Raw genomic sequence first — 19,799 nt, forward strand, 5'->3', positions numbered from 1 at the left:
CCTGAGATAACACAAGGGTTAAAAAAAAGAAAAACGTATAAACTTAATTTAAATAATGGAACTAATAAAAATGTAAGAATTAAAACATGTATATTTATATATTTTTTAATATATATATATATATATAATAAGACAATTAAACATGTATTGTGTAATAAAAATAGTAATAATTTTTATTTATATATTTTGGAAACCAAAGTCTGTCACGTTTTAAAAACTTCTAAAAACCACTAATGGAATAGAACATAGATCTTAGGTTACCGTCTTCGGGTGAAGTAAACAGAGTAAATCATCTGATGTAGAGAGAAAGAGATTTGTGACGGAGGAGAATCTGCAGGATTGCTATTGATTTGGAAGCCGTTGGTGAGCGCGGCCGTGATAAATGGCTCTTGACAGAGAAGCGAAGATTTAAAAATAGATGTGGCCCATCAACCATCACTCAGACAGCTGATTTCACTGTAACAAGGATCAAAATACATGTTCTTCACCGGCTTTATCCTCCCGATGAGTTTACGGCACTTCAACGTGCATCAGTTCATTTGTTGCACTTATTTAGCCATTTAAGTTAATACTACAAGAATGAAAAACACATGTAGAAATAACAAAACTTGATTATTAGCTTTAAGCTAGCTTAGCTGATCAATAGCTAAGCTAGCACTGCAAATATCTGTTTGTTGTGAAGAATAATATCAATCATAAATAAAGTCAAGTATGATTTTAAATGTCAAATAGACTTTTTATGAGAATAAAGAACTACATGTTTTTAAACAGCTTTCTGTTTCATCTCAAAGTTTGATGGTTTAGTGAAAAGAGCATCAAAGCTTAGCGTCACATGTCTTAATATAAGACACACACACACACACACACACACACACACACACACACACACACACACACACACACACACACACACACACACACACACACACACACACACACACACACACACACACACACACACACACACACACACACACACACACACACACACACACACACACACACACACCTAGGAAAATGGTGACTTTTGTGTATGAAAAATGTTTTCTTGAGCAAGGTTGTTTTTGCAACAAGAACTGGTACATTGTTGGCATTATATTCATGGAATGACCTTCAGATAAAACAGTAAAAATTGTAGCGTTTGTGTTTCACTAATTTACAGTAGTTAATAGGTTCATATTTTAAATAAAATTCACTTAAAATAGAAACAATAGCCACAAGCTAATTGTACTTCAGAGAAAATGCTTTTTTCCCCCCAAAAAAACAACAAACATTTCAGACAATAATAATCAATAATAATAATAATACAATATTTCAAATGCCGTAAGGACCCTAGAGGATAAAAACGGTGTGAACTATCGAGTTAATGTTTAACTATCAAAAGTTAAAACATTAATTTATTTATTAATACTACTAGTAATTTGTTTTTTTTAAATCATGAATTCATAAGATACATCTATTCATGTATCAATGTCCATACACTTTCAAATACAACCTTCTTTGGTTGACACAGAATTTAATATTCGCTCAATTTGGTAGCAAAACAAGTCTGGTTTACACCCGTGATTCAGAATATAAAAAAGAAAATAGCAGCTGTATTGAAAAATGTCCACTTTAACTTACTAGCTTATATAAATCTCCAATTTTGAATCAAACTATGACTGTACTGACTCCTTCAAGAAACATCTTAAGACGTTTTTATTTGTTCAGGCTTTTTCTTGATTTTCTGGAACTCCTGTTGTGTTATCAGTGTTATCTTGACCTTTAAAGTATATACTTTTTTGAGTATTGTTTTGATTGTTAAAGTGCTTTGTGACCCTGGTCTGGAAAAGCGCTATATACCGGTAAATAAAAATGACTTACTTAAATGTCAAATTTAGAAAACGTAATGACAAGAAAGAGTTGTATGTTTTTAAATAAATATACATGTATAATAGGGATTTATGCAAGTCATAATGGAAATGTCTTAAAATGACGATGAAACACTTCACTCGAGTCGTTCAAATCTCACTTGTATTCATGAATGACATCGACACTGACGAGACGCGATAAGTGCTACCTGAGACTTCCACACACACACTAGATCATCACCCTCTCATCTCCACGTCAGAGTCGTCTGAGGTCACAGACTGGGGCACGGAAACGGTTACATAACATCGTCATTATCACAATTAGCTCCGACCCGAAACCGATGACCCGCAACCAATCCAGAGTTAAAACAATCAGAGCTAATCTAACTTCACGTCGGGACATTTTAAACAATTCATACAATTGTTTGGCTCTGTCGTGCGGAAGCTTAAACCTCGGCATCAACTTCATGTCAAACATTCATATTAATCCGTATTTTTAAGCTCCTAAATCTCGGCTCCGTTGTAATCAGCGGCCCGTCCACCAATCGCGTTCGCCATCTGGGTTTGGTAACGGGTCACATCACGAATAAGCAGATTAGTTGAAATTGCCCTCACAGTCTCGAGCACCGACGGACCAGAAAAACATTATGTAACTACTGTCATGTCTGACATGATTATAAAAACCGAAACGAAAACAACGTTAAGAGGCAGTTTGGGGTCCATCGGGCGTTTCGTCCTGAACTCATCCCAGTGTCTCCGGTTTTTTCCTCCTCAGGCCTGAGTCGAGTTCTCCTCGTTCCGGAACCAGAGCCTGCGACAGAAACCCGCTTCATGTTATAATCGTTCTCTGACACTTCAGATGATTACAGTGGAACTTCTATCAAGTATTTCAATTTTCCCGTGAATAATCCTCTCGAAAATCATACACTTAAAAAAAAAAAAACAAAGAGCTAAAAATAGCTCCAGATGCTTATGTAAGCCCAGGAGAAGTGAACGAGCAGATGCTTGTTTGAGAGTCAGTTGATCGCACGTGATTTTGTGCACTTTACCTCCACTTTTAAATCAACTGCACGGATCCACTCGACACCAGCGGCGCGATGGTTCGATAACGCATTAGATGCTGAGAGCCTTGGTCCAGGTCCACCACGTACTCTCTGAGAGGAGGACACACAAACACACACACACAAACAGAGCTGATCAATTGTTTCAAAATGAAGGGGAACATTACATCAGGGACCAACTTGAGGAGGCAACGCTGCCACCTGCTGGACGGTGTAACCTCCTGATCAAGACATCTCTAGAGGAGTATTGAAGCATCCAGAAGATGTTTTTTGTGTGATATACAATATGATACAGGGGCAACAATACAATATATTGCGGTAAATTGCAATACAGTAAGAACAAGGATATATTTGTAGTATTGTCCGAGTACTTTAGGCTGGTGTTGCAAAATCTACAGACCACATGACTCTTGATGAAGTCGTTACTGCTTTCATTTGATTTGAAACCAAAACTTGTCTAAACATCATCTTTAAAAGCTGCTGGAGTCGATTATATCCTCTCATGCTCAGTCATTTGGATTCCCTTGTTAATTTAGCTGTGGAGGATGTAATGATGTGCGGCCTTGAGTTTAATTGCAACACAAAAGAGATAAAACATTAAATATTTGCATCCCAATTGTAAATACAATCCAATTATTTTATTTAACACACATTATTGAAATATAAACCATAAACGAACAATGATGAAAAATAGAATGTGATTTAAAAAGATTTAATAAAAATTTTACAGTGTGTTTGAATATTTCTTTAGTTAGTAGCAAAACAATTTTGATGTTTAGGAGTATTGATTTAATAGCATGAGCAAAATTAAAGTTTTTGGAAGACATAACTCAACTTCACTTCAACCTCTTGAGATGCAAATGATTTGTCATCAGCCTCTATGGTTGCCAATACAAATAACATTTTCAGAAGCGCTCATTTTTGTCGTCTGGGAAACAATGCTGACGTGTGCGTATGAATCGTGTAAACAGTTTAGTTCTAGGAACCTTTTTCAGGAACCAGTTTGTTCTTAGAACTCTCTTCTTCACAGAGTTTGTGTCGCAGACAGAAATAGAAAAGGGGTAATGACAAAACAAACTTAAAATAGTGAGCAAGAAAGCCACAGTTTGTAGATTGAAACTGCCTTTATTTTATTCTAAAGACAGAGAGATCGCGGTTTAGCGAAAACACTAATTTGTCTTCTTCAAAGTAGATTAAGCCAGTGTTTAGTGGGGTTAGAAGATGTATTTTGACGCGATTCATTTTGCACCAACATCATCTGGTAGCATTCAGCTAGAAGACATATGGCATCTGTTTTACAGATATCCACCAATTACCAGCCAAATTTAAGATGAACAGACCTCAGGAATATATTTTACCACTGAGAATTGTACAGCAACTATATTAGGAATCTTGGTCTCTTTAAAGAGCAACTCAATGTGAAAACTGTCATGACTCACTCACATGTTTCAAATGTTGAAGTCTTCCTCTCCAAGATACAGTAAGTCTTCATCATGACCATGTTCTGAAGTTATTACTTTATAAAGTTCTACCCCGCCTGGAATCTCAGCGAACGAGAGGTTGTGAGAGCAGAGTCCACTATAATGTAATAATGGTCTTCACTCCTCCTCCAGCCAGTTGTAATCACATCCTGCTTTGTTTATACAACGAGTCCCTTGGAGGTAGAGACTTCCAGGATTGACGACGCTGCGTGAGAAGCTTCAATGTTTGACCAATGAGTTCAGTTAATGACAGCAGAGTGGGCGTGGCCACAAGTTCTTATCTTGAGATAAACAAAGTTTTTTGAGTGGGCGGGGCTTAAGCACATTCGCTAATATAGATATTTAAATGAAAATAGAGTTTTGTACAAGCAGACACATACTGATGAGTACAATAGAGGTCCATGATATATTCAAGACATATATCACAGATATAGACACAGACACAGAAATTTGCGATATAATAAACAGTTTTAAAAATGCAATTTTTATATCGCAAGGGTTGCTTTACTGACCAGCGTTTGCACTACAATCTACTCCACACTAAAGATTCTGTGATTTAGTTTTTAAAGTATTTGCAGTGAATATTTACAAGATTTCAAGTTTTATATCACTACTGTAATTGAAGTAACTAAATAAGGCTTCTCCTTTTATTTATGCTTAATTTGCTTTTATTTTTTAAATGGCTTCATCACTTTATCATAACAATCACAAAGAAATTCATTTTACTGTTATATGAATTATATGGTTTTAAAGAAGAAACCCATGAAAAAAAAAAAAAAAAATTCTTAATACACTGGCAAATCTTTAAACACCATTTTGATACAACATGATGTATAAGTAGATTATTATCAACTATAAAAGTGAAGTACCTCTGGTCGTCTGTTTCAGGCTCCAGCAGGATATTCTCTTGTGCAACCTTCACCCGCAGAAACACAAAAGAGTCCAAACATGGCTCTGGCACTAACATATGAGGGAGAAATGAGTTATAATTCCAGTTGTGCTTTATTTTTAAAGGTGTACGATCTTATACATTTACCTGCTTTTAGTAGATCAACCGACTGCAGGTTGGGGGGCATTCGCTTCAGTGCAACCGACTTGAGGTAAGTCTCAGTGTTGGCGTAATACCTGGATGACACGACAGGTTCAGACAACATGATCTAAATCACCAGAGTTCTTCGGTGAACTCACTCTTTAGCAAAGGCAAACTCCTCTGGGGAGAGCAGGGAAGGTTCTCCTTCCAATCTGGACTTTTCCTTCTCAAGAACATGCGGGAAGAATTTTTCAATCTGAACAAAGAGATAAACAAAATGTTAATTAAGGCTTTATAGTGTGTAACATCAGTGTTAACGTTTGGCAAACCTTCTGCAGGCGAGAGCGTAGGTAGCTACACAGCACGAAGCGGATCCGATCAACTTCCATGCGATGAATGCTGGCTTTGGCGTCACCTTTCTTCACTCTCTGAAGGTTGGCTTCCTGTTTGGAGCAGCATTGGGTTTGGTAAGTATGCACAAAAAAATATAAACAATTAATAAAACAACTACATTAACAAACTGATACTTGATGAGCAGTGATGGATTATAACTTTATTTAACAGTTTTTATAACACTTTGTACCCTTTTTTTGACTGGGATAAACCTTTGACAGTTTGCGATTTAAGTCAAGCCATACATGGCTGAATTCAATGTGCGCAAATAGACAAAAAACAACGTTATTAAATGACCATGTTGAAAAAATACCACGGACAGCAACTCAATAGAATAGCAGATTTTGAGTCCTTTTTTTTAATAAATGATTGTACATTAAATTACCTATTTCAATTCACAAACTGGACTGAAAAATGTTTCAATTAAAAAATGTTTACATTAGGTGTACTTCAAGAATAAACTTACTGCAGCCTTTAGTACTTAATCTGTTTTGAGTGTGTAGTTTATTTAAGTAAAGTACAAATAAAAATAGCAAAGATCTATCAAAAATAACTATATATACAGTATATATAATATATATTCAATTAGCCTGAATGGTTTTTCCTCTTTAATTTTGACTCAAAATCCTGATCTCTGTGGGTAAATTTGATTTCCATTGATCACTTTTGTGTGATTTGTTTCCAGCATATTCAACTAAATAAAAAACATTATTACAATAAGAATATTTCATTTATTCATTCAGATCTAGGATGTGTTGTTTTAGTGTTCCCTATATTTTTGAGGTAACACCAAAACAACACATCCTAGACAGATAAAAATATAAGAGATTGATGCAGTTTCCATCAAATGATTACATTTAGTGACATTTTAAAGCAGCAGTTTGGATAAAACCTATTATTTTGACAAATTCAAATAGGCAAGTTAAAAGATATTAAGTTCAGAGATCATCAATATTCTATTATTCATTTTATGATTGTAATCGAATGAATATCAGCAATAAATACATTTGTTTGTCTCAGTAAGTCAAAGTAGGTAAAATAAAGCACCAGTGTTTACCATGTGAGTCAGCTGCTCCATCACACACTCCACCACCTCAGACTTGTTCTCCAGCAGCTCAGGTGAGAACTTCTCGTTCAACCAGGCCTTGGATTTAAGAACAAACACAGACTTTAACACCACAGCTCGACTCTTATTATGGTCTGTTACTCACTTCTTCCAGTTTAGAGATCAACTCTGCGGGAGTCATGATGTCTTCCATGTCATCCTGGCTCACTTCACTGCCGTCCTCAGACAAAGCGTCCGACATGATTCAAAGTGACGAAGGAAAAGCGTCTGCTGACTTGGATTAAGCGTCAAAAAAAAAAGTCAGAAGAACTTTAAAAGGTTTCTCACAAAGTAAACTGTCACAACTACACAACACTTCTATGTCCGCTTAGGTTCCCGCCAGCCACAGACACGAAACTCTCGCGAGAGTGTAAGTAATCTGTGTTTTCCCTGAGTATGGTCTGAAAGGCTTGTCGACTACACACGCTTTTGACACAGAAGTTCGTCTCCAAGTCATGTTCAAATACAATGAATGCAAATCAAAAGTTATTTTTATGCTTATAGAGATATCTAATATGTTATCTTTATTTCAGACTTGATCATCAGACCGACCAAATCCATCAGAATGATTTTTACAAGTTGTGACTTATCACAAACATAAGACAAGACATTTAAAAGTATATTAAATTGCAAAAGCTTTTTAAAACATTATTTTCCGACAGCTAAAAAAAAATGCTGGAAAATTCAGCAGTGCTCTACAGCTATATATATATTTATATATACAATTTATTATTGTGTTATAATAATAATACATTTTACTTATTTTTATTTTTATTTAAAATATATGTCAAAGGGCTACGCGTTAAAAACAAGAGAAATCACAATTAAACATATTGTTTATCATAAAAACTAGCATTGTTGTAGAGGAGGTTTGAGTCAGTAGAACAGAATTGGTTTTTGGTGGGGTTAAAAAGTTATTTTAGGTAGGTGGAAGTAAAAATGTATATCAATTGCATTGGTAGGTGAAAATATTTTTTGTTAGTAGTAAATAATAAACTCTTGGTATCATGTTCTTTTGTGTTTGTTTTTCAAACTAAAAATTGTACCTCGAGCTAAATGTTTTTTCCCCTTGCAAGCAATATTTAGTAGATGTTTTTTTTTCCACATTTGCATCTTTTTGCTATGAACATCTTTATATATTGGTCAAAACAAGACCAATCTAAAATGCTTCTAATAGTAGAACAATTTGTCATGGACAGTTTTCCTTGAGCTCATTTTTCGAAGCTTTTTTATTGTTCATAATCTTATCAATCTTATCGTTGTTTTACAAGGAGGACAGATCATATGGATAGAAAACTATACTATGAGTTAATTGGTCTGCGTTATGCGAAGTTTTTCCTTCTTTTCGTCCTGCACACATTCCCAAATGCTCTCTGGCTTCAACATCTGTGTACCTCCCATATTACGGTGATTCTAATGGGCTAGTCATCATCTGCTTCACTTGCTCCAGCTGTCTTCTTCCTATCGCACCAAATTCAGCCTTCAGTTGAAACTCATTTGTCTGATTTCCTCTTTTTTTGTTTCCCCCTCGTTGATCCTGCCTCTTTAATCGCTGATGACGACGTGACAAGAGCTGTGTCATCGCTAACAATAAACACAGTTTGTGACACAAACTCCAAATTTGAGACTGATGTAGAGAAGAAAGCATCATGTTTGTTTAATAGGAATAACCCAAAGCACACATTCAGTTCGACTGAAGCACTTTTTCTGTATTTTTATTCCATATAATAATGGTCTTCACACGTTCATACATCTTCTTGTTAATTCTTACATGTCGTACAATATTTAAATTGATTGCAAAACAGGTATTACAATACAATAATTAGACTCTGCAGTAGTCAGTTAGTATCAAAATTGTTTAAGAAATGAAAGCAGTGAAGCTCACAGGCAGTCAGTGCAAGTTCTCTCTGTGTCGTCTCTGCACTATTTTCATTTGTTTTTAACAACTGTTCTAATGAAACATCACATCATTTTTTAAATGTAGCGCCACCTACCGACCTCTAAACAACATGACACTGTTTCATGATGCTTCAACAGACCATCACTACAAGTTGGTTTCCACATAAGTAGCAGTAGTTTAAGGAGTTAAAGATATGTAAAAGCAAAATAAAGGCAGACATGTTGACTACTGGTACTCGAATAGAGGCCTGTGGGTCAAATCTGACACTCAAATTATGTTTATATGGCACACAAAACTTCAACCAAATCATGTAAGCTATCCGGTCGAATTGGTGAAGCAGTTGCTCGTGCAGTACTTCCTACGATACTGCATTTTATTTTTTATTTGCTGACGTGAAGTATTATTTTCGTAGGTAAGACAGACAGTGAGATTCTTTAAAAAGGCAATTTTAATGAAGATTTAACATATTTGCTTCAGTTTCCTCCCACTGTTAGAAATGGGTAATCGCAACATAATGTACAGTCATGAAAACTCAAACGTCTCCTGCCTCATTACAAAATGAAAAAAAGTTTGGTAACTGTTTTCTTTTACAGGTACTGTAAGTACTTTAGAGAAGATGGAAATAAATGCAACTGTTGTCTCTGAAGAAAAGGAGACAGACGATATTTTTTTGGGCCAATTTTAATGTGTTACACCTTTTCACTCAGGACCTGCATTAGTGTTGAAGCATCCGAACCCACTGATAACCTCGGCCTCAGCTCGCATTGGTTTAAGATGTTCTGACCCATTCAAGCTAGAAATTAAAGTCCATTTTATCATAGTTTATCAGGTAAGTTATTGGTCTTCCTTCGCTCCGTGAATACAAACAAAGTAACAGACAAGAGAGTTGGAGGAAAAATCAGAGTTTATAGGGATACATGGGGTGGATGGCGGGCGGGGTGTAGGCGGTCTGTGGACTCATCATGGGAAGGTAACAAGGGTAAGGATAAGCAGCCGGGCCGATGAGAGCGGCGTGAGCCGAGTTCACCGGGACATGACGCAACATGATCTGAGGCTGAGGGAGTCTCATGTTGTTGGGCAGAAGAACCGGGGTTATGGGCCGGTGATAAAAGTCTCTCGATGGTTTGTGGAACCCCGATGGGACGATCGGTCCCGGTGCCGCCGCGGCGTGAGGCGTCTTCTGCTGAGCGCGAGGGAGCTTTGGTGGTTTTGAGTCTATCCTGCTCTCCGCAGGTGGGCACCACGGACCCTTAAGCTGCCCGCTCAGGAAGTCCTGCAGCGAGGAGCTCTTTGGAGGTATGAACCCGGGATGAATTGGAGCGGGGCGAGGGAGCGGCCCGGATTTGGGGAAAACTTTTGTAAAACTAGAACTTGGTGCTGGAGTCCAGTCAGACCTGATGGGTAGAACGAAAAATGGATAGAAGATGTTCCCATGCTTTCTCGGAAGGTCTCTTGTGTCTTTTGGACTCTTGTCCTCAGAACTGCTGGAGGCCTTCTTCAGGCTGTTGGGAGGTGCTGGACCTGATGTTTCTCCCCGACCTTCACACTCGTCCTCCGACGACACAGAGAACGGGGAGGGGCTGCGAGAGGAGGACGAGGACAGGGGATGTGGGGAGCCATCGGAGGAGATCCGGCCGGAGGAAGCCCCGACCGGAGACCGGGAGCGGCGGATGACGGAAGGTCTCTCGCTGTCCTCACAGGAGTTCAGGCTGGCCTGAGCCATGCGCTTCTTCTTCTCCAGAGGCGAGATGACTTCCGTGGCGTCCGACGTGGCGTTGAACGCCCACTGGCTCGTCGCTGGGGGATTGTGGGAAATGGCGTACACGGGGACACAGAAATCGGTGGACACTCGGTTGGACTGCAGCAAGTCCGGGTGACGTCGGTCTGAAGGTGGCGCCCAGAGGGGAAGACTTTCACCTTGGCGGGTGGTTTTTGAAGTTCCCTGGAGAAGGTAGAACTTTATAATGACTTTATTTCATCTAATGATTGATCAGAGACAAACCTCAGCATCAACGTCTATATCCTGCTGCGTCATCTTCGCCTCGGCGTTGCTCGACTTCCCGACCATGCTCCTCTTGTAGGGCTTCCTGGGCTTACTGGGAGGAAGAGGTTTGTCCTCCTCGCCCGCCAAGTGTCTCTCGTAGGGCAACACCAGCCTGTCAGACAACGTATGAAAAAAAGCTAGTACGACTTTCATTACTTTAGAAGAGGAAACTGATGTACCTCTCGTAGTGTCTCCGAGTACAAGTGGCAGCGCTGGTGCTACCAGGACTTCCTCCTAATTCATCGTAAACTCTCTTCCATAGACGTTGAGCCGTCACCTGCACGAAGATGAGACAAGTTTTCTTTATTATCAAACCTTTTTCAGGGGTCAAAGTAGCAACTGGGACTCTTTTCTGTTTCTTCCCAGGTCTTTGTAATGCTAGTGCATAGTTATACATGTTTTAACATTTGGATTGTATCAAAAATACTACTAATAATACTGTAACACGGAATTTCAAGAACATTTTTCACTAAATCTTAGCAGAAATTTTTGAAAGCAACATTTTTTAATGTTGAATAAGATGTATTGTATGATAAAATAAAGATGACTATGCAATAAAAATCAGATGCGTAGATACATTTCCTGTTGACCCCAGTTTCACATTTGGCCTGCTTACTAAATTAAAAAATAAATACTTGTAAAGCTGCTGATGACTTTACTTTGTTAATTATATTCCTGTGAATGTTTTTAGACTATTTATTTATATATATTTTTACCAGATTCCAAACCTTCTAGAGCCCTTTGTCCCTTGTACACCCAGAATAAAAAATAGCTTTACATTTTGAAATACTATATAAGTATATGATATAAAATTAAATAAAATCCTGCAATATAGTACAACTTTTAATTGGTAAATCGTTTTCTGAAAATATCATCGAATATCATATATGATTTACTTATTTATTAGTAAATTTGCTGAACTTTCTTTTCATCAACAGAAAAAATAATGAAAAAAGAAAAAAGTAAAACAGAGATGACTAATAAAAAGTGCAAAGTAAACCCTGAACACAAGAACTTTTTTATCAAGTCAAGTCAAGTTATTTTATTGTCAAATATGCATGTATTGAGACATATAGCATAAATGAAATTGTGGTCCTCTCTGACCCACAATGCAGAACATTCAAGACATTAAACACTTAAAACAATTAAAGATTAAACAGTTAAAGACTTAAATAGACATTAATTAAGACATTCAAGAAAATAAATAATGAAATATAATGAAATAAATAATCAACAAACTTAAATAATCAACTAATAGACAGGAAATAAACAAAAAAACAAGGAACAAAGTTAATTCACAGATAAAAGTTAAAGCAGATATACAGTATATATATATATATATATATATATTTATATATATATATATATATGAAGGTTGGAGGTAACTTGGAGAAAAACAATATTAACTTGAGATCCTGACTGAGAAAGTATAGTTTAGACCATTTATACACTTGAACAATGCATTTAGATTCAAGGTCGTTCACTAATAAACATTTATAACACCTTATTAAAGGACACATTTACTCACTGCATCATATCCGCCCAGTTTCTCAGCAGCCTTGTAGATCCTCCACAGATTAACTGCAAGTTAGAGGAAAAAACAACCTTTGATTATAAAACAACTCAGCATGTGGTCATAATGATTGACATCCACTCACTCTGCTTGAAGCCCAGATGTGGGATCCGCTCGATGGGTGAACCCCGAGTCTTCATAAAAGAGTGAAGACCAGAAACAAATGCCTTCTCCTCCATCTGCTGCAGAACGGATCCCACTTCCAGGTCATACTGGGGTGAAGGAGAAGAAACTGCCAACGACTGAGAAAAAAAAAAGGAGTCACATGGCAATGTTTTTAGGAGGAAATCTGAGACTCACACACTACAGAAAGAACAATACACTGACTTCAATCTCAGATAACCTTTTGAATATCGATTTTAATGTGCGCAGAGATGAAAGAAGTTCTGGGAAAAACCCAGTTAAAAGAAACTAAATTCAACTTTCCATTATCGAGTTCAAGAGAAAAACCACTGCGCGTCCTGTCTGGCGAGAAATGATTGGTTTTGGGTTCACCCTCAACCGTCACTCGTCTTTCGCAAACAACAACAAAGATACCTGCGACACGTAAGAGTCGAAGAGGTCGCAGAAAGCAGAAGTCACGGGGGGGAATAAAGAAGTGGCTTCATTTAGAGTCTCTGACGTGCAGCAGTTCTGCTTCGACGCTGATGGAGGGAAGCGTGTTTGCTCAAGAGGACCGCTTCAAGAAGTCCACAATGTCACTTCTTGCGGTCGCAGAAATGGAGAAATGAGACACGAAAGACGTCAAGAAATACAATCTTCAGCTCGACAGCTTTGAAGATGAAACAAAAGCTCAAGCGTCTACGAGTTACTAAACATAATCAGAGGTTTTGTTGCTCCGTGGATGACATGTTGACACAATTGTTAAAGGTGTCTCAGGTTAAAATCCCTCAACATCCCTTTTGTCTATATTGTTTTAGGAGGTCAAATGAAATGCATTTATCAACATGTCTGGAGATAGTTATTATTTGATACAATTGAATATTGAATTGACATCTTAATATATCATCTTTGTACCTTCTTTCATCACTGACTTCCATAGTCATGGCTTTGTCGTGAGAACAATACGCTTCTTCTTTCCTGTCGCTGAAGTGTGAACTCATGCATCGTCTGGCTTTACGATGTTACTATCAGAGCCTCGCACGGTTCATTTGCAACCAAAGGTGTGTGTTCAAGTGTGCAGCATTTGCATTGTGTTGACAATTAAGTTAAACTGTCCCTGACCCTGACCCTGACCCCCCGGGGAATAAGGATAAGAAAAAAACATTCAATTTTTATAATAGATTTTCTGTTTCTGTATTTTAAAATCATGTTTGACTTAAATTGTCACTTTTTATAGAATAATATTGGTCATTTTTTTTAATTCCAAATGTCAAACAAAAGGATGAAACTATCTGCCGTCCGGCTTTTAAATAAACAACACCATTGTTTAACAAAAAACACTATAACAGTCATTTTTGTACAACACTTAATTGCTCACCAACATTTAAATTAAACAGATTTATTTTAAATCATTTGTTTTCGACAAATTCAGGTTCCTGGAATGGTGACTAATATAAGGGTGTGTACTTACCAGAGATGTATTATCAGTGTTTTTGTGACAATGGTAATGTATTGTACCGGTTCATTTGAGTAGAAGTCCCTGCTCTTTAGGTAGATCCCCATTTTTAACTTAAAAACAACTCAACTCAACAGCCAGTTGATACTGATAAACGTGCTGCTGACTGATACAGGGTTAAGAAAACTAAATTAATCCAATTTTCTATTTTTAATTTCTTTAAACTTTTATTTTATTCTTTTGTAGACTTACGAAAATTACGTATTATATATTGCAAAATGTAAAGCTTTTGGAAAACACGGCGAGTAAAGTACATTTCAAATTAAAATGTCAAACCTACTGAACTCGAAGCCACTTCATACATTAAAAAATAAATGTATCTTTTTGTTGTAGACCTTTTAATTGCACAAGACATAAAATGGTAAAAAAAATAAATCTTGGCCATTAATTAATTTTTGTTTTACCATGTCATGTCTGGGGCGCCGTACAATTGTTCCCATCAGGGTAGTAATATATTTTAACTTTTTATTTATTGCCCATGCCAGCAACTTTAACTTTAATTTTTCTGTGTTAGAATGGTTCTCATCATACCTTTCTGGGCGTAATTTTAGTCAATATGCCAATCAAATGAGGTCTGAATCGGCAGATCTGTTGCGTGGAGTCCCTCAAGGTTCTGTTCTGGGTCCTTTATTGTTTTTGCTGAACTTGACTCCCCTCGGTAAAATCATTCAGAGATTTCTTATCTTGTTTCTTATCACATTTTTGCTGATGACATCCAGCTCTACTGCTCTTTTGATCCAACTGAGCCCCAGAGGCTGAACAGTTTAGTCAATTCTTTGCTAGAAATCAAACAATGGCTCAGTTAAAACACTTTGCAGCTAAATGTCGACAAAACTGAAATTCTGGTTATTGCTCCTGATGATAAGATTCCAGGGTTGAGTCAGTACTTGGGTGACTTAGGACAGTCTGTCAAACTGAGCCTGAGAAACCTGGGTGTTGTATTTGACAAAGACATGTCTCTTGTACAACACTGCAGAAAACTGACCAGAAACTATTTCCTTCAACTGAGAAAAATCTCTAAACTTAGGAAAATGTTGTCACAACATGATCTGGAGCTTGTAATCCATGCGTTTGTTTTTTCTCGTCTGGACTATTGTAACAGTTTATTTTCATGTCTAAACAAGAAGGATCTGTCTCGCCTGCAGTTAATACAAAACTCTGCAGCGAGAATTCTGCCCCGCTCTAGTAGAAGAACTCACATTTCTCCGATCCTTAAAACTCTTCACTGGCTGCCAGTTTCTTTCAGGATCAACTTTAAAATTCTGGTTCTTACTTTCAGATCTATTCATGGTCAGGCTCCTCCTTACATCACTGATCTTATCCAGCCTTACACCCCAGCTCGGGCTCTGAGGTCTGTGGATCAGAATCTAGGAGAGCAATCCTTCCAAGCTGTTGCTCCTAAGCTTTGGAACGATCTTCCTCTCTCTCTGCGCTTGATGGATCTACTGACTCTTTCAAGAAACAGCTTAAGACGTTTTTATTTGTTCAGGCTTTTCCCTGATTTTCTGGAACTCCTGTGTTGTTTTCAGTTTTATCTTGACCTTTAAAGTATATACTTTATTGAATATTGTTTTGATTGTTTAAGCGCTTTGTGACTCTGGTCTGGAAAAGCGCTATATAAATACAAATTACTTACTTACTTACTTACAAAGGCCCCAAATACAAATGTGTTTGTGGTATGCCTTGTGTTGTCTCTGGGTCAATGTGAAACAAAGGCCCCAAAACTAATGTGTTTGTGGTATCCCTTGTGTTGTCTCTGGGTCAATGTGAAACAAAGGCCCCAAAACAAATGTGTTTGTGGCATCCCTTGTGTTATCTCAGGGTGAAGGTGAGCCAAAGGCCCCCAAAAACAAATGTGTTTGTGGCATCCCTTGTGTTGTCTCTGGGTCAAGATATAAATACATATGCAGTGGGATAACACAAGGGTCAAAATTAATTATATTAACAACAAACAAAATATTGAGTAATAATTTGTAATGTAGCATTTTTAAACAAATACATGTTTTCAGATGTATTCTATGTGGTGACATTGTAGGTTTTCTTTGCATTCCAGAGATGCCAAGTAAAGTTTTTATGAAGGTTCTACTGCTGTCATCACTGAACCATAACCCTTAAAAAAAACAACAACACAAAATGTCCCTGCAGTCCCTAAACATGAAACCTCACATTCTTAATTTCTCAACCTGTTTCCACAGACTGGATGTAAAACAGACCACAATGAACCAATGTCAATTTGTACTTTGAATCACTTGCTATAATTTCTGTGGCAAGCAATAGCTTCGAGGCGGTTTCATATTGAATCAAGTTCCTCCATGTGGTTCCTGGTTCCGAGAAGTCTGCGTCTGAGTCATAGCGAAGCCCGTCAGACCTCGGAGTGAGGTGACAGCGAGCGCCATCGTCGCAGCTGTCAGACGCCAGAGCTGCAGGACTTTCCACCGTTTTTTGCTCACGCGAGACCGAGGCGAGCGACTGTTTCCCCTCCAGCACGAGCTGACTTTGATCTCCTGCATCAGATCTGAATCAACTTGATTTTCCCCCAAACGGATATTTGCTTTCGCATGTAATTTCTGTATCTGCTGGTCATAACACAAATAAGTTCAGCTATGATTCATGCAACCTGTCACTTACGGGAAGATTCTAAATGCTTACTTTTGATCTGAGTGATTAAAAAAAAAAACGCATTGAAAACAACATTTTCATGTTTAGTTATTCATTCATTCTTCATTTAATAAGTATTTTCTATATTTTAATAAATATAGAATCTTCTGGCCGTTGTTTTCAATATTGCGTCACCCAGAGGTTCTTGGAGCTTCTCTTAACTAATACCCAATTTCCAGAATTTATTTTTTTTCGCAAGACATGTACTCTCAAAGTTTGTCACACAAGAGTCTAAATATTGCTGACTCAGCATCTAACCTAATATTAGACAACATAATTCTCGTTAAGCACAAAAAAAATGGTTTTATTTGATCAGTTTTGAGTCATTATCTCTGGACACGACCACTTTTTTTATTTAGATTTTTTTTTTTTAAAAAGTCTCTCTTCCTGTATTAACTTTGTAACAATGAACAAACGTTTGATTTATTGATTAAAAAAAGGGTTTATTTGAAAAGAGGAAGAAGAAGAGTTTATATCAAGGTGCGCACAAACTGTGTGCTCTACACTGAGTATCTGGATGTTGCTTAGTGAAGTCATTTTGTTCTGTTAGCTAGAAATGGAGCCTTTTTTTTTCTCATCACAGGTTGAGTCTTTTTCAAGACTCTCCTAGAAAAACCTTTGATGAAAGAGAAATGAGGAACAGAATCTTATGACTATGCAGACTTCTACCAGGAACATGAACACAACTTGTTCTTTTAAGTGTATATTGTAACTGTGTATTGTTTGTGATTGTTCAAGCGCTTCGTGACCCTGGTCTACAGAGGCGCTCTAGAAATAACCATTACTTACTTACTTACTTACTTACAACTCATTTGACTCATTTTAATGCACAATAAACTCCAAGTTATATGATTTACAATTTATCGGAAAAACATTTTTTTGAATCTCAATCAAACTATTTAAAACCAGAAACTCCATGAACAGTTTAGACAAAACATCCAAATTATTGTGAGTCACAATTGACAGTTTAAGTTAAAATTGCCTGTGAAATTCTTAAAAAAGGAGAAATGAAAGCAGAAATGTGTGTGTGTGTGTGTGTGTTTTATCACACTAACAGTAAGTCATGATATCTGGTTTTACCTTGTTTGATGTTTTCGTTTCTTCACCGATCGCATCGACTTGTGGCTGCAACTCTTCATCTATTGAACAAAATAAGAATTATTTTATTTTTTTAAAGATATGCGGCTTGCGTAGTAAATCTACTCAAGAGACCGAGGATTTAGAAAAACTACTACTTAATTTTAACTTATCGTTTGTCTTTGATTCTCAATAGTGAGAGCAAAGAGTGACTTAGCATGTATGCTAACATCAAAAATAATTTGCACTTTTCTCAAAAAACATCTCAAAATTGACAAATTTGAAAAACATATTGAGAGTTATTGTGCATTTTTTGTTGTGATTTTAAACATACTGAATTAACAATAATTAAACAGTATAAAAAATAAGTTAAACATGTTTCAACCCTTGACATTAAGCATACCTAGCTAGCTGCACACCTGTGTACGGTACCTACTGTAGTATTTAAATCTTTATCCTCTTTTTTAAAAAGCTTGGATGGGAATTTTGCTCATGGTTATGTCATATAGAATAAAATCCAACATAAGAGCACTTTTCCCTTAAGAATCATTGTCCATTTTTTCACCCATTCATCTCGCTTTCAACCAAAACTATACATACATCTGGACACAATAATAGAAGGTAAATAAATAAATAAAAAACTTGCACTTCCTGGCACTCACATGATAGAACATAAAATTGCTAATTATTTTCATAATATTACAATAACTCATTACAAAATACAATTTATTGGTTTTGGTTAACTTCTATACCAATACTTTTATGATCTACTTCTGCATAATTTTAACTGACAAGGATATTTCTATTGCTGGCTGCAGCAATAAGGTCATTGTTTCTAAAGTTGGTATGAACATAATTCACCTTTAAATACAAACATCTGCACACGTATTGTCAACGGGATCTGATATAAAACCACAAGTCGCTGAACCACTTCCTGCACATCATCACCAGCATATGCTAGACTCGTGAGATAAGATTGTATTTGTGAATCTTACGAATGAAAAGAATTGTGAATAAAAAACTCAATGTTTACTCATTTTAAATTCAATTACAATTATGGTGTTGATTAAAGTAAGGGGAGACACTTACTATACAGAACTGTTTGAAACATATATATATATATACTTGAAACTCACTTTGTTTTTTGATTAATATTTAAAAGGTATGACTTTAAATGTTTAAATTTTAAATGCCGTGGTTACCTGCATTTTTCAATACATGCGTCATCGTAGATCCCAACGTTGAGTAAGTGAAAGTAAATATTAAACTGTTTAAAAAGCAGCTTTTGATGAGTTTCCAACATTCATCCTGACAATATTAGAAAGTCGCTGAGGTGTCTTACCCATGTTAGAAGAGCAGCTCTGGTGATTCTTCTGGTGACAGCAGCTCATGCGTCTGCTCTCGTACGTGGAAACCATCAAACAGGAAGGTGACTCCACAACACTCTTTCGTTTTATTGGTTATCTGTTGCCTCAGCCTGGGAAGTTTCAGTTTCCTCTGTGTTGTCTTCTTTATTACATGTTCAGATCATAATGTAATCAAAGTTATTTGATGATTTTTTATCATATTTAACTCACTCCAAGATGTTCATCCGTGCTGGTCGGATTTAATTCCATCCGTTTTCTTCAATTTATTCAATGAAAGTAAGTAAGTAAGTCATTTTTATTTGTATAGCGCTTTTCTAGACCAGGGTCACAAAGCGCTTAAACAATCAAAACAATATTCAATAAAGTATATATTTTAAAGATCAAGATAAAACTGATAACACAACAGGAGTTCCAGAAAATCAAGGAAAAGCCTGAACAAATAGAAAAGTCTTAAGATGTTTCTTAAAGGAGTCAGTAGATCCATCAAGCGCAAATGTAGGTTTGTAAAAGTAATTTACGGGATTCTTGTTGGCTCCACTCTTAGTTCCACTCAAATATACATTTATGAAATATTTTCTTTGCACAGCAAGACTTTTTGAGGTTTTTTTTTTTATATATTAGTCACAAAAGTGTGAAACCAGA

General features: G+C 36.7%; 2 protein-coding genes across 2 annotated transcripts; both read right to left on the reverse strand.

Annotated features, from left to right (window-relative positions):
- Positions 1–1,993: 1,993 nt before the first annotated feature.
- On the reverse strand, positions 1,994–7,241 carry gins4 (GINS complex subunit 4 (Sld5 homolog)). The gene is made up of 8 exons (XM_087804221.1): positions 7,027–7,241; positions 6,873–6,959; positions 5,752–5,865; positions 5,581–5,678; positions 5,429–5,517; positions 5,262–5,352; positions 2,900–3,004; positions 1,994–2,661 (listed from the first exon to the last, which is right to left on the reverse strand). Exons 1-7 carry the CDS (start codon positions 7,120–7,122, stop codon positions 2,908–2,910), a joined length of 672 nt encoding a protein of 223 aa, XP_087660347.1. The 5' UTR covers positions 7,123–7,241; the 3' UTR covers positions 1,994–2,661; positions 2,900–2,907.
- Positions 7,242–8,608: 1,367 nt separating this feature from the next.
- arid5a (AT-rich interaction domain 5A) lies at positions 8,609–19,201 on the reverse strand. The gene is made up of 7 exons (XM_087804342.1): positions 19,133–19,201; positions 17,794–17,852; positions 12,523–12,679; positions 12,393–12,445; positions 11,044–11,141; positions 10,823–10,976; positions 8,609–10,762 (listed from the first exon to the last, which is right to left on the reverse strand). The coding sequence occupies exons 1-7, from the start codon at positions 19,179–19,181 to the stop codon at positions 9,719–9,721; spliced, it is 1,614 nt and encodes a 537-aa protein (XP_087660468.1). The 5' UTR covers positions 19,182–19,201; the 3' UTR covers positions 8,609–9,718.
- Positions 19,202–19,799: the final 598 nt, after the last annotated feature.

Source organism: Callionymus lyra, chromosome 1, assembly GCF_982586985.1.
Source record: "Callionymus lyra chromosome 1, fCalLyr1.hap1.1, whole genome shotgun sequence".
NCBI lineage: Eukaryota > Metazoa > Chordata > Actinopteri > Syngnathiformes > Callionymidae > Callionymus > Callionymus lyra.

What these genes read in the sequence shown, in the direction of transcription:
- gins4 (XM_087804221.1), bottom strand. Translation starts at nt 7,122, where the DNA reads ATGTCGGACGCTTTGTCTGAGGACGGCAGTGAAGTGAGCCAGGATGAC. An exon ending in TGGAGCAGCTGACTCACATG is followed by an intron (nt 5,866 to 6,872) that starts GTAAACACTGGT and finishes TGCTCCAAACAG; the next exon opens with GAAGCCAACCTTCAGAGAGT. An exon ending in CCTGAAACAGACGACCAGAG is followed by an intron (nt 3,005 to 5,261) that starts GTACTTCACTTT and finishes TCCTCCTCTCAG; the next exon opens with AGAGTACGTGGTGGACCTGG.
- arid5a (XM_087804342.1), bottom strand. Translation starts at nt 19,181, where the DNA reads ATGAGCTGCTGTCACCAGAAGAATCACCAGAGCTGCTCTTCTAACATG. An exon ending in GAGCTGCTCTTCTAACATGG is followed by an intron (nt 17,853 to 19,132) that starts GTAAGACACCTC and finishes TTTGTTCAATAG; the next exon opens with ATGAAGAGTTGCAGCCACAA. An exon ending in ACTCGGAGACACTACGAGAG is followed by an intron (nt 10,977 to 11,043) that starts GTACATCAGTTT and finishes GTTGTCTGACAG; the next exon opens with GCTGGTGTTGCCCTACGAGA.